Genomic DNA, 15,488 nt, shown 5'->3' with positions numbered 1-15,488 from the left:
GCCATCTCTCCTGTGCTCATAGACACTGATGCATAAATCTTTTACCACTGGCATCTTTTCCACCACATTCAGGCAGGCTCAGGTAACCCCACTGCTAAAAAAAACCATAAGACATTACCCTGCTGACCTCTCTCTCTGCTTTTCTTCCTGCCCAAAACCTCTGGAAACCTATCTACCTTTGTCTTTATCAAACTTCTTGCATTCATTTCACAAAACAACCTGCTGGACACAAACCAACTGGGCTTAAAAATAGATTTTTTTTATGTTGTACTGTACTGTAAGATCTACCTCATGATTGTGTATCCTCACCCTTATTTTTATAATTTAAAGCAACTTCTAGTTTAATTTATAGTCAAAAAATGTTTCAAGTGCAACAAGGAATTTTTACAGTGTACTTGAAAAGGTTTTTAAGTTTGGACATTATTAGCATGGATTAATAATTAGCATTATTAGCATAATGTAACTGTACAACTATAATATGGCCTCAGACCCTACACAGAAAAAAGGGATTAACTTACAGGGATTTTCCAATTTTAGTAAATTCAGTCAAATTCAGAGCACTAGGGGACAAAAGATGAACTCACCAGGTTTGCCATGACAATGGTGTCGTGCATGAGAGGTTCGCGTCTCATGCCCAGTGTAAACTGAAGTCCTCTGGGAGGCTGACCTGAGGACAGGTCAAAACAATGGCCCTCCAAGAGCAGATACTCCAGTTCGTACTCGGCGTTTACTACACCACTGACCTGAAAAGAGACAGAAGATGGCTTCCTTTTCAATATCAGCCACTTTATTTATCCTGATTCATCCTGCTGATATTAAACGTATTTCTTTGTTTGGCTGAGTGGGGCAGCGTTCCAATCAGTTACAGTATAATAATAAAGAAACTGTAAGCCAAGGCAACCCAGGGCAAACAAAAGCAGGGAAAATGTAATAAATCAGTTTTGCCTGGCTAGAAATTGTTTATATGACTACAGCATCGGAGTAGAGAGGATTTATGGCAGACATATTTTAAGATTTAACTGTACATCTTATTTGATCTCATTAAATTGATCTATGTTTCATATATCTGCATATGATATTGGCTATTGGCCATCCTGCCGTCTAGATGTCCGTATGACCAAATTAAATACCTATCGAGTTTGACCACTGACAGAAACTGGACGTTATCGTTATCCAAAAACAGAGTCTAAAATAGGGATGCATATAGATAATTCGCAATTCATCCAATAGCAGAATAAAAGTTTTTGTTTACATCATACATGTGTGTGAACTGTGTAATAATTATGTATATATAAAAAAATATGCACACATGTGTGTATAATTTTAAGAAGTTTTTTTATATATTAATTATTTATTTATATTTATATATAATACAAATGATACATAAATATACAAATGTATATACACCACTGATCTATATAAATGACTGGATTGCGCATAGAACGCTTAGGCAGACGGCGTCATTGACTTCCATTCAAAATCATGTTTTAAATTCACCCGCTTTACAGCGTATCAGTCACGCAAGATTATTTTTAGGATGTGTATGTAAATTAACTGTCAATTCTGGTGTTATTTGCAATGTTTATGTTTTAATCGGGCAGGAATATGGATTTATATGAAATCGTTAAGGTGTGTGTGTCTGCTGCGTTCTGTTAATGACACAGGTATAAATAAAGTTTTATTTTGACATTCAGCTACACGGTCAGCGTTATTTCTCTAAATAAGTTGAGGTAACTTTTAAGTTTAGATAACATATAACCAGCAAATTATTGCATGCACATACGGTACAAAGTGTGATTATTTATTTAGATTTCAGAATGAGCACGTACGTCATTAATACTAAATATGCTGCGGTCTGTCTGCTGATCTGATCCTGTAATGAAGATGAATGTACTGTATAATAACTGATTAAAAACTAAAATGTACAACTTCAGTAAATAACTATGTACATGCTTAGGACATTTGTGTTGTAATAACGTACAGGGTAACTTCAGATATAAAAACGAAGACTAGTAAAGTGATGTTTTATCATTAAAATCTGATCGCGTCCATTGATTTAATAGAATGTTTTGGGTATACCAACATGGCGGCGCGGTGGCTTCACAGTTGTGACGTCATGCGCAATCCAGTCATTTATATAGATCAGTGATATACACATGTAAACATTTCTTAAATATATACATGCATGTGTGTGTGTGCATTTATCTATACAAAGTTTTTATACACAGTTCACACACATATATGATGTAAACAAAAACTTTTATTCTGCTATAGATTAATCACAATTAATCGTTATGCATCCCTAGTCTAAAACACCTTAGTATTGTACCAAGAGTTCATACCTCCTGTAGGTGGATGTTGTCTAAATCATACGGGCTCCTGACCGCCTCGACCATCCAGCTCTCAGGGGTTATCATATTAAGAGTGAGCAGAGGGGATTCTGGGATTTCGGTAAAGCGGGCCATGGGGCCAGGCGATAGGGAGTTATTGCCGAAGAAGGAAACATCCGACTCCAAAACATATCGATAAAAGCTGCAAGAATGATAATAACACATAAACTACAGTATACAACCGAAATATCATTTTAGGATGGATATCAATAGGCATCACCCCACATCATTTATACTATATACTTTTAGTCCTCCTGACTTCATGATTTTATTATAGAAAGACACATTAACTATTCACATTAACATAAGAAACACTGTTAAAATTCAATGTGAACTCCATCACATTACATATGTAAATGTATCTTAAAAGATGTTTCAGCACAACTGCACTAATTTATCACCAACAAGTTTATACCTCAGCTCCTTAACCAAATGTGTTGTGAACCTTTCTCCCAAGTAATTCATTAGATGACAGTAAACAACCCCTATACGTGAAGAAACTCCAGTTTTATTAAGACATCCAATCAATTCGCAAAAGCTTGGACCACTAAAAGGCAGTACAAGCATCCGCTGCCCTAAACAGTGATGCTGTCTATTAAAACAATAAACAAAAACAATCACATCATTTACAGTTCTGGAAATCATTCAGACATCACATTTGACATTTAAAGATGTTTTATAGAGAAACAAAACAGGTGCACAGTAAAAAGAAAAAAACAAAAGCCGGATAAAATAACTGCTGTGAGCTATGTGTGTGTGTTTGTGCAACCCTGGACTCTCTTTTAGAGCTGAAGTTTAATTAAGCTTTTGCTCTCACCTCTTCAGGGGCATCTCAGACAGCTTGGCTCGACAGTTCATGAACACCTGCACTTTCATATTGACCACTTGACCAAGCACCTGCCGCACACACAGAGGAGAAGGTCCGGTTATTACCCACAAACAAACAACAGGATTCAGAAGGGAGGTTTCTGGCCAAGGTCCAGGTCATGCTCTACAGGACTGTATTGAGAACAGCCCATCACTATGATTTTGAAAGTCCTTTACTGTGTATGACTTAGGATGACATTGTAATACAACAGTGATTCTACATGTTTTGCTAGCTTGTTATAATTTGTAATTCTGTTAAAAAAGCCACATGACTACAACAGACTTTTAATATCAATGTGAGATTGGACATAAAATGATATGTGGTTTTATATAAAGAGACATGGTAAACTGGTACTAATAAATAGGTGAAATGGGAGTTAGAATAAAACTAGGAAAAACAGGTGGATCTTAGCAGGTCAGGTTTGACCAATGACTACTCTTATGATTAAAAAAAACAAAAACAAAGTCATTTTAGGGAAAATACAGGGGCAGATTTTAACCGGGTGATTCTCGCGAAATTAGACTTATGAGGTGTCATGAAACATTTTGATAGAAAAAGTAAATGCAAAGTAAGAGTATCAAAATAAGAAGCATACAGTTACAAACATCTCTTCATGTACTATTTTGCACTTGATTTCAAATTACATCATACAAACCAATTTTGTTGTTTTTTCCACATTTATGGGGGAAATTATCATTACCGCAATGTGTCCATGACTAGATTTGGGTTCTTTGACATGGAAATATTTATCATTAAAAAATCTAAAAAACAAAAAGCTTCAGTGAATGTTATACTATAAACATTTACAGTAAAGAAACATGTGGTATTTAGTGATCATTGGTAAATGTACAGACAATAATAAGGAATATAAATGTGTAAAGTAAAATTTTCTCATCCTCCGCAAAATTTGCTGGAAGGGACATAATTGACTGTGACATTTAAGATGGCTACCAGGTAAGCAATTCTTATTTTTTCTCTCCATATAAAAATTGAAATTTTGTTTATCATAGTACCTAGACAACTTTTTAGTTCTCATTACCAAAACATGAGTTTGTAAATGCATATATTTAATGTAATATCATGTTGCGGTAATGATACTTTTTTATAATGATAATCTAAAAAATAATTTTATAGGAAATATGTTTTAAACCCTCTAAGAATAATGGTTATAGTAAGTTCAGACCTTAATCTTATATGTGGCTTCAAGTTTTTTTTATTCTGATGCTGGACAGGGATTTCGTGAGAATGGACACTGGATTTCATGAGAATCACCCACCCGTATAAAAAAACTTTCTAATGCACAAATGTCCAATACTTCAAAATTCTGAAATCTAAATGCAAAAAAAAAAAAAAACATTCAGCATTGATCAGTCACCTGGAGACATTAATATTAAGTCTTAACATGACAAAGTTACTAGCTGTTAAAGCAACACTATGTAGTTTTTTTTACCTTTAAATAATGTCTCTAAAATTATTTCAATGATAGAACAACTTTTAACTAGACAAATTGTACTGTTGTTGCAACCTGAGCAGCCTCCTAGCTGCTACAAGCACACTCTGAAAGTGGCGGTGGAGGGTAGGAAACACAGCTCCCCCCTGCCTGCAGAAGAGTGTTTGATACCAGGCACTGTTGCACTTTTCAACCACATGGGGGAGCTGTAAGTCATTTTTACATGGAAACTACATAGTGTTGCTTTAACATCTGCCAATCAATGAACGGCAAAGTTGTAGGCAGCCCAAACAATGAATCACAGCATACACCTGCCTGAGGTGTACTGCTCAAACTTCAAAACCTCAATAGACTTGACAACAGAGAACAAATGCATACAATCAATAGAGGAGCCAACTTCTGTGCATCTCTGGTGAGAGGATCCACGATAGCAACCACGTCAAAGAAGACCTCATCATCCCGCTGTGCTAGATGAAGAACGCTGTAACAAGATACATTTGGTTATACATTGACACAGTGTTGCATAAGTAACATATAACGGTAGAGCTAAAGTATTTTTTTTAAATAATTGACAGGAGCCTATAATAGCCATGGCAACCCATTTGAGTGGCGGGGCAGAACGTTTAGGTTTATGTAAGGATATGTAGCTGACTCACAGATTCATTATGCGAAAAATTACACAAATTCAGTGAGTGCGGCGTCTAAATTATTCAGTTAACCCTTAACGAGTACCGTTTTGGCATATTTTTAAGATTGAATGAAAACAGACTCAAACATGGACTTTGGAGATCGTTTTGGAATACTGCTTGATTCGGATTGGCCAGTGGTGACAATTATGAGGTTCGTTATTGCCAGATAATAACTGCCTCATCCAGGAACAGCGAGTCAGTTTGACAGGTGCAGTTTAATACTTGCAAATAAATGCAATATAAATATGCATAATTAATAACATATGACCTATTTTATTATAAATGATTAAACCAAATGCATGTTTGTTTTGTTTGAATTTTGAACTTGAAGGTGTCTTGGAAACTTTTTTCTCTTGAAATGGTTTGCATTTTTTACAAATAAGCTATTATTTAACATATAAAAACTCAATATTTTTATAACATATTTACTTGTGTGGCAAGCAGTTGTGTAATGAGCAAGCTGGATAATATACAGCCAGACAGATGTTTTAAGAAAGTAAGTCCCATTAGGGTGATACAAGTCCTGATCATCCTGTGAGGATTTATTCTGCGTTAATAAATGGCTGGCTGTATTATCCCTTACTTATCATACGTACCTTTACATTTGCAAGCGTTTAATTTTTTTGAGGAGTGCTAATAGTAGCAATATTCCCAAAATGTAAAGTATTTCTAAAAAGGGAGCTTTTAGCTTCACCTGTGTTTGTCCTTCAGAAATTTGACATCTTTTCTGGCCTCTCCTTTAGGTGCCGCAGTCAGGAGGGCGTCCACTTTCATGACAAAATCACTGGCCCTGTGAAGAGCACAGCCAACGAAAATTATTAGCTAGAGGATCTTAAAATCTCTAACAAACATCCCTGCCAAAAGTTTACATGTACATTTTCTCTTCATGTAAGACATGTTTGCATGGGAACAAGAATGTACTTTTGGGCGTCTAAGTGCATCTGTTTGATCTTGGCTTTAATCTTCTCTGCTGAAGTCTGAAGTGTGATCTTCTCAAGCAGCTGGAAATCATCCACACTTAACTCTTCTTCCTCCGATAGACCCAGGATCTAAAAAAGACATTAACCAAGAAAAACTGTGTGAGAAAGCAAGCAGATCAAGAAAGATGCAGAACGAGACGATGATGAAGGTGATGTGGGGGGGATCGTTGCACCCCTTTGTAGCGTTAATTATTTTAACATACTATCTGCATTGTTTTAACAATCAATTCACTAAATGACTTTTAATTTAGGTGAAAATTAAGTAGGTCCCAGATAGGCAACAATTTTAATAGGGGTAATTTCTGATCTTGCAATTCGGTGAAGGACGTCGCAGATCTGCTAAACCTCATTGGAACTTCATCGCAATCTAGTCACCCAAATCCATTCTTTATTTATTTGAAAGTGCACTAGACTACATTAATGTGGATGTAAGCAAAACTTTGACCATTTAAAAAAAATTCTAAATAATAATTCATTCAAACACCTTTTGTACTGTAAACAGTGCACAAATTAAATAAAATCTTTTTTTTTAAAGAAGCGGTATTTGCACTGAATTTTTACTACAATTCTCAGCAACCTTTCATGTCTACATAAGAGACATGGTAATCTGTATGCATGTCACCAGCAGACCATTTTAAATGCAAATCAAAGCAAGGCCACCTGCCATAGCTCATCTCTGTGCCAGATGGCTATTCTAAACAAATGCAGCATCATTTCACTTCTAACCCTGTATAAAAAGCACTGTCACTTTTGATTTCAAAATGTATACATTTTTACCCTGAATGTGCCGTTTATAGCACACAAAATGAAACTGATCAGTTGTCTATTTCTTATTAATAATTAATGGTCAGAGCAAATGATTACATTTAAGCCTTAACCTTTCTTTTTTCATTGTAGTAAAAGAAAGTGCTTGTGTTTCACTGTATTGCAATTTATGCATTAACAACTGTTTATCTATGTGGCAATGATGGCTTGCAATTGGGTCAAACTGTTGTTCCTTTGGCAGAGGATAAAATCATAACCAAATTAAGCCTTTAGGGTAATACCAAGTGTGCCGCACAAGCCCTGAAAAGTGAAGCCAAAACGTCTCGATCGCCCCCCCCCCCCCCCAGTGACTGGTCCCAGTATAGGTCATAAACCCCGCCTCCCCATATTATTCAATGGAACTTGAGACCAACTAAACAATTTAATTACACTTCAATTATCTTTTTTCCGAAGCTGGTTTCTGTCATTTACTGTCGTTTTTATCACGCTGTTGTAAATTCAAGTGTTTGTTTTTATAATAAGTTTGTTTTAAGTTAGTTAGTTAAAGGAACAGTATGTAAGAAATGTATATCAATTAATTATAAAATGGCCCTGATATGTCACTAGACATTAAGAAATAATTTTCATTTCAAATACTTTTATCACAGACAACAGTGGTCTGGACAGGATATTGTCATTTAAAAAGTGGAGTTGCAGCCCTCAACTGATGTTTATGTTGTCATGTTGTGTATTGGTCACCAGTTGTGTGACTGCAGTACCAGTTTTAGCCACAAGTTTTGCGATTGCAATACCAGTTTTGGCCACAATCCTACATACTGTTCCTTTAATGCTATAAAAAAGTGGTGTCACGTCATGATTGACAGCTGTGATATGCGCATTCTGTGAGAGCGTGGGCGGGGCCTTGCTTTCGAGGCTTTACTTCCTGCTCACTACTGCGCATGACTGGTCCCGAAAAACGCTACTGCGCAGACTCAAGACCCAAGATGTTAGCGCCGTATCGGGACACTGACAGCTTCACTTTTCACGAACGGGCGTCGTCCATCTTTTTTTACAGTCTATGGGTAAAACATAAATATTAAAGGGGCACTCCACCTTTTTTGAAAATATGCAAATTTTCCAGCTCCCCTAGAATTAAACATTTGATTTTTACAGTTTTGGAATCCATTCAGCTGATCTCCGGGTCTGGCGCTACCACTTTTAACATAGCTTAGCATAATCCATTGAATCTGATTAGACCATTAGCATCGCACTAAAAAATAACCAAAGAGTTTAGATATTTTTTCAATTTATCTGGCGTAATAATCAAGGACTTTGCTGCTGTAACATGGCTGCAGCAGGCGTAGTGATATTACACACTGCGCGAAAATAGTCCCCTTGGTTACTTTCAATAGCAGGTGACTATTTTCAGGCGCTGCGTAATATCATTGCGCCCACTGCAGCCATGTTACAGCGGCAAAGTCCTTGATTATTACGCTAGAATAAGAGTATAGAGCCATATCTGCCTAGAAAATTGCATCTTTTAATTTTCTGTCGGTCTTAGTACATGGTATTACTACAGAAGAGTCAAGTTTTAAATTAGAAAAATCGAACCTCTTTTGTTATTTTTGAGGGCAATGCTTCAAGATTCAATGGATTGTGCTAAGCTATGCTAAAAGTGGTAGCGCCAGCATATTTTCAAAATGAAAGAGTGTCCCTTTAAGATACAGAATGTCATTAAAAAGACAGTTTAGTTTTAACAAAACTAAAAAAGTTCAAGGAGTTATGGAGCTCTTTGTAGAGGCTGACTTTTGTGCTTGTTAGAGGATGATGGAAAATGTCACTCCTGTTTTAGTCTGTTGCCTGTATGTGCTTATGTCAACAGTGACGCTGCTGAGAAAAAGCAGCTTTATGAACGTTCATCAGTTCTATATAACCTGACCCTTGCAACAGAGGATGCTGAGCGAATGCCAGAATTAATGCCAGGCTTTATCTCTCTCCTCTTCCCCTCACAGGTTACGACAGGCCGGGCAGACCGCTTAAAGGGATAGTTCGGCCAAAAACGATATTAAACCCATGATTTACTCACTCCCAAGCTGTCCGAGTTAAATATGTCCATCGTTTTTCAGACAAACACATCTTCGGATATTTTAGAAAATATTTTAGATTTTTCTGTTGATTAAATGTAATGTTACAGGGTCCAGCAATAGTCCACGACCTTCAAGTCCAAAAAAAGTGCGTCCATCCTTCACAAATTAAATCCAAATGGCTCCAGGATGATAAACAAAGGTCTTCTGAGGGTAATCCGTGCGGTGTTGTTGTAGAAATATCCATATTTAAAATGTTATTAACGTTATAAACTACCTTCCGGTAGCGCCGCCATCTTAGACTCAGGAGAGAGTATTAGCGTAGTGTACGCACTTTTCTTAGTGAAGTATGACAAATTCGTAGGGCGGGGGACAGAGCAGCAACAGAGAAACCGCTGTATGCTGCGTAAGCACTCATCCTGAATGCGGATGACTCTAAGATGGCGGCGCTACCGGAAGGTAGTTAATAACGTTATTAACATTTTAAATATGGATATTTCTACAACAACACAGCACGGATTACCCTCAGAAGACCTTTGTTTATCATCCTGGAGCCGTTTGGATTTAATTTGTGAAGGATGGACGCACTTTTTTGGACTTGAAGGTCGTGGACTATTGCTGGACCCCGTAACATTACATTTAATCAACAGAAAGATCTAAAATATTTTCTAAAATATCCGAAAATGTGTTTGTCTGAAAATTGATGGACATATGCAACTCGGACAGCTTGGGGGTGAGTAAATCATGGGTTTAATATCGTTTTTGGCCGAACTATCCCTTTAATACTGAGTCGACAAAAACAATGGCCCCATCTGACGTACCAACCAACGGTGTGACCTTGCAGTTCAGACTATTTATCATCCACATCGGTGGTACATACCACAGGTCATTATGTTATAAATGATTTCATAACTCCTATGGAAATCGCATACAGGAGAAGAGGGTGTTTGTAAATCTCACCCGGCCGTTGCTGACGACAGCTCTCTGTCCTGCTTTCAGCTTCAGAACATCCTTGCAGAACTGCTGCTGGCTGTGCAGGAAATCTACTTCCATTGTGTTGAACTTCTTCTCAAATGCATCCTGGTCCATACCCTATGGGAGATGAACATGTAACTATAAACATGCATTATAGAAACTACTTTGTTGACTATAAAACTGACTATAATGTAATGGGACCACGTTTACATTAAATGCTTTGTTGTAAAACCAATTTGATACGAAAGTCTGGTTGGTGCAAAATATTCAAGAAGAACAAACTAATGGCTCATTAGCTTGTTTTTTGATTACAATGCAAAGTGAAAATATCCAATCAATAAGTTATTGATAACTAAAGGTGTACATGTGCAAAAGTGTGGTCTTTTCAGTATTTTTTTGTACAACATTAAATTGGTTAGACCTATGAAAAATGTGTCGCCATAGGAAACTGTGCTGTGTTAATCAATCATTAAACATTTTCATTTATCAGACTTGTAATTAAAAATGGCTTCACTGTCGATAACAAATCTCGAGTGTATGTGCTTTGCAGAGTCAGATTTTTGTGTTTCCAACATTTGGTCTCTCGGAGAAAGGAGAAAGTGCTAATATCAGCACAACATGTTTCTTCGCCATCCAATAACAGAGCCATAACAGGGCTCAGGGAACCAAGCATCTTTATTTTTGCCTATCTATAACTAACAATAAAACTTATGCAACAGCTGGGATGGATGGAAGTTTTTCCTCATACTTTATACCTTACGAGAAAATGAACAGAAAGCAGGAGGCAATAAATTAAGACAGAAAAAAACCCTCTCCATGTGCCTGACAGACCCATCAATCTTTCAGAGAATTGCAATACTCTGTCAATAGGACCCTAGTTTCAAGTTGTACGAGTTCAAGGTACAGGGCAGCCATTTCCAGAGAAGTCTAACAAAATTACATGTGGTTGAGGGGTTTCAATTGAGCAGAGAGGCTATGATCTTGTATCAGGTTTTTTGGTGATGCCAGAAAGTACCTATAAAAGTTGTGTCTCTAATATCATAGTCTTTGGAGTACACTAAGCCTCAAGATCACAGCAGGGCTCATTTAATCAAATTTTTGGATCTGAAAGTTGTAGATTCAATACATTTACAAGTGTACGTATATTAACCATCAATGTTGGGGAAAGTTACTTTTAAAAGTAATGCATTACAATATTAAGTTACTCCCCCAAAAAGTAACTAATAGGCTTTATGCCCAGCTGCACTACTTCCTGAACTTCAGCCAGCTCCTTGTTTCCTGTCTGCCATTATTGGACAAACTGATTAATCCAGATGTGCCTGACCTCAGTAGTCACAACAACAATAATCAGACACACCTGGATTAATCAGTTTGTTTGTGACTACTGTGGTCAGACACATCTGGATTAATCAGTTTGTCCAATAATGGCAGACAGGAAACAAGGAGCTGGCTGAAGTTCAGGAAGTAGTGCAGCTGGGCATAAAGCCTATTAGTTACTTTTTGGGGGAGTAACTTAATATTGTAATGCATTACTTTTAAAAGTAACTTTCCCCAACATTGATGGTTAATATACGTACACTTGTAAATGTATTGAATCTACAACTTTCAGGAAAGTTCAGGAAGTAGTGCAGCTGGGCATAAAGCCTATTGCGTTACTTAGTTACTTTTCATGAAAAGTAATGCTTACGTTACTTTTAAGTTACTTTTTCTCACTTTGCAGGTGTATTTAATGACTGAAAAGTTCTGCATTCAGAAATTGTATATTTCCATCACAAAAAAATCAAGCTCTGGTCTGCCATCTCCATTTCTGACTGAAACTGTTCACGCATAGAGTGTGTAATTCTATGTTAATACGTTCAGTTTAATGTAGTACATTGTTTTTTTTTTACATCTAATTAATTCAACTGAAAAGTACTGGCATTACTTGTAAAAAAACCTAACTCAAATATTAAAGGGGCAATAAGTAGGATTTACCCCCATCTAGTGGTGAAATTGTATTTTGCATTAAAACGAACAGTGCTCTCTAGCGCCTCCCCTTTCCAAATGCGTGTTGCAACTACGGTAGCCCTTATGTTCTCACTGATCTCCTTGTCCATTGCAGCTGATTCTGAATGAAAACGTGTTGTGGAAACGCATTGGTAGGCTAGTGCATTTTGTCCCTCTCAGCTATTAAAGTTAATCAATACGGCGGAACGATATGGATGCCTCCTTGGACTTATCCGTTCAATGTAAGTAAAGAGAAGAAATACTAAGCTTACAAAGAAAAGTCAGATCACTGGCAGAGGTCATTTGACACCAACGAGGACATATTCATGAATAAAGACATTGATTTTGATTAATAAAACACTTAAAATCCTACTTCCAGTCCCTTTAATGTGTACATTTATAAAGTAATGCGTTACTTTACTCTTTACTTCAGAAAAGTAATATTATTACGTAATGCACGTTACTTGTAATGCGTTACCCCCAACACTGTAAACCGTTGCAACAATATATTTAAACATGAATGATTCATTTAGAGGAAAATTCATGTTAAAATAAACATTAAGCATGTGAAGCTAATGAGTTTTGAAGAGGAATCTGTACTTTTGTAATACATTTTTCAGTCTTGTTACTCAAGACACAGAATGACAGGTGAAGACATGTTATTTATGTCAAGGGGCTTAAAATATTAAAAGATAACAGAAGTAGAATAAAAAATAGGGAAATGACAGGCAGGCAAAGAACAGGTGGCTTAAAATAATTTCTTGTCTACAAGCAATTCCACATTTGTCAGACGCTTTATTTCACACTTCACTAACCTGTTTAAGCAAGTGCTTAATCTTGGTGCCCTGATTGAGCAGCTCAACGTTCTCCTCTTTAAGGAGTTTTAAAGTGAAGTCGAGTGTGTTCTTGCTGCTTTGGGTGAGAAGTGATGCCCAGACGGCTCGATACAGACCGCTGTTGTCCTCTGTGGGCCTTCGGCTAGGGTTATTGATCACAGCGACTCGACAGTTGGAGCCGCTGGATTTCTGCAAACAAACACCTGATCAGAAATAATCCAGAACACAGAAAACCTGATACAACAGTGTCACAGTCTATTTTGTTTATCATAACCATAGATAAATGTAAAACATCTGCTTAATTTAAATCTAACCTTTGACAAAAAACTATAGTGCCAAATCATGAGCATTAAAATGACATCATCCGAATGAAAATGCTTTATACTCTATAGGCATGTATACTGTATGTACAGTACTGTGCAAAAGTCTTACTGTGGGTTCACACCAGATGCGAGTTCAACAATTTGCGCGAGTAGATTACATACAAAGTCAATGCAATGACTCGATCAGACATTGGGGGCACGTTTGCCACGAAAACACGCGCTATTCGCCTCAAACACGTCTTCGCCCGAGTTGAAAATATTCAACTCAAGCAAAACATTTGCATGACACGAAGTTAAATCCTGTGAGTAACGCGATGCCCCGCATTTGGTGTGTACATAGCAGTATGTAGGGTTCACACCAGACGTGGTAGAGGCGGCAAGCGCGAGTGATTTACATGTTAAGTCAATGCAAAGACGCGATTAGGTGGGGAATGCTCGGCGCGAATGGCGCATTCCGCGCAAATTGAGCTTTGGCAGGGGAAACGCGCGAGCTGAAATATCAGAACTTCGCCGGATTTCTGTGCCGCGTTAACCAATCAGGACCTTGCTGTAGTAGTGACGTGATTACAAGAAGCGAGAAGAAGCCCCTCCCGTAACGCAAATTTCCGCGTGAATGTCTCCAATGATTAGAATTTTATGCACAGCTTTCACACGCAAATGAAGCGAGTAAACTCAAATGTTCAACTGTCTAACTACATGCGAATAGTGCGTTTTTGCCGCCTCTATCGCGGCTGGTGTGAACGCAGCATTAGGCCACCATCACCAGCTTTGTTGTTTTAGCAGTTTTAATGTCCATCCATATTTATTTTTCACTCCTTTTTTAAAATACAAACAGAAAATATGTACACAAAAGTAAAAACAACATTTTCATAACTAAATGTCTTCAAGTCATTCGATTAGAAATAGAAATTAGGATTTAATTTCATTTAGGTTTAAGAGATCCTGCAGCTGCCTGCTATTGCTCAAGTGAAAGGGGAGTTTACCCTAAATACTTGACACCCCAGCTTATACTTTTATACTGTTTTTAATACTACATACACATTTCCTGTATTTTCTGGTTGTATTCTAATAAAGAGACTGAGAATTTTTTTTTGCACAGTACTGTATGTGTGCCATAAGGAAGATTCTTATGGTATTAGTTTAAGGTTACTTCTATGCTAAAGAGAAGTAACCTCAGCCATTAGGACATTAGTGAACGCTTATATTAATTCGAGAAAAACTATAAAAATATATTATGCGTGTTTTCACCTCATTTGTTTGCAATCTTATGCCAATCCACAGCACTTCACATAAAAGCATATCTATAAAAATATTGCATATCACTTTTCTGTTGTTTGCTCATTACCCAACACCACAAGAACCTTTTAAAGATTAATTGCCCTCAGATAAATTTCTACGATGCACGTGCCTCTCTGAAGATGAGTTTCCTGTGGATACAACTAATTGGAAATAAAAACTGCAGTAGTTTACCATATGTTTCAAGGCGTTCCGCAGCAACAGCCTCCCTGAGGCCTGTTCAATATCCGTAATAATCCACACAGTCACTCCATACACCACCTCCTCTTCTAAAGAGAAGAATAAATGAAAATATTGCATTTTACAAAATGTAGTCACTAAACTTACTCACAATGAGATAATATCAACCATTAGAGCACCCATGTACTGGATCTGCACACAAACGAGGACTTAAAGGATACTCTACGTACTACAATTTGGGAGAAACCAATACTTATTTTAAATACTATCTAAGATGATAGTATGCGAATCGGGACGCAGGGCCTGTCGCTGTTTATTATGCTAACGGCAGACACAGTGCATCAACAAACACTCCATCAGTGGCAGCTGCTTTACAAAATCAAGCAGTCTAGATAAAGATTAATGATATGAAATAGCAGTGCTTGCTAGGCAGTAAAAGAACAGTGTTAAAGTTTTAACATCCCATGTGAATGGTTATGCATCTTCCGTGCTGACTTTGCAGCTGCTATAAATTAGTTAATAGATGCACAAGATGATGACCAATCACAATTTAACATGCAAACTGATGCAAGTCAGAATTTATACACAGCTATTAAAACACTGTCATCTATGTCGGTCAAATGTTGAACTTTCTTTAACCAAATGCTTTAAAGCTTTTTTCTTAAAATCCACATGATATCAAAATTA

The 15,488-nt window shown here is 37.0% G+C and overlaps 1 protein-coding gene across 5 annotated transcripts in view; it reads right to left on the bottom strand.

Annotated features, from left to right (window-relative positions):
* Positions 1-15,488, bottom strand: part of uggt2 (UDP-glucose glycoprotein glucosyltransferase 2) — a 50,596-nt gene that overhangs the window by 18,096 nt on the left and 17,012 nt on the right. For all 5 annotated transcript variants that reach the window (XM_073855199.1, XM_073855203.1, XM_073855200.1 and 2 more), the window contains exons 21-29: positions 14,796-14,890; positions 12,982-13,191; positions 10,166-10,297; positions 6,319-6,446; positions 6,092-6,187; positions 5,087-5,189; positions 3,208-3,287; positions 2,343-2,532; positions 585-743 (exon numbers count right to left, since the gene is read on the bottom strand). In XM_073855199.1, coding sequence (XP_073711300.1) covers positions 585-743; positions 2,343-2,532; positions 3,208-3,287; positions 5,087-5,189; positions 6,092-6,187; positions 6,319-6,446; positions 10,166-10,297; positions 12,982-13,191; positions 14,796-14,890 — 1,193 coding nt within the window. The remainder of the gene's footprint in view (positions 1-584; positions 744-2,342; positions 2,533-3,207; positions 3,288-5,086; positions 5,190-6,091; positions 6,188-6,318; positions 6,447-10,165; positions 10,298-12,981; positions 13,192-14,795; positions 14,891-15,488) is intronic.

This window comes from Misgurnus anguillicaudatus, chromosome 17 (assembly GCF_027580225.2).
Source record: "Misgurnus anguillicaudatus chromosome 17, ASM2758022v2, whole genome shotgun sequence".
In the NCBI taxonomy this organism is placed as follows: domain Eukaryota; kingdom Metazoa; phylum Chordata; class Actinopteri; order Cypriniformes; family Cobitidae; genus Misgurnus; species Misgurnus anguillicaudatus.
This window is presented reverse-complemented; position numbering and strand designations above follow the sequence as displayed.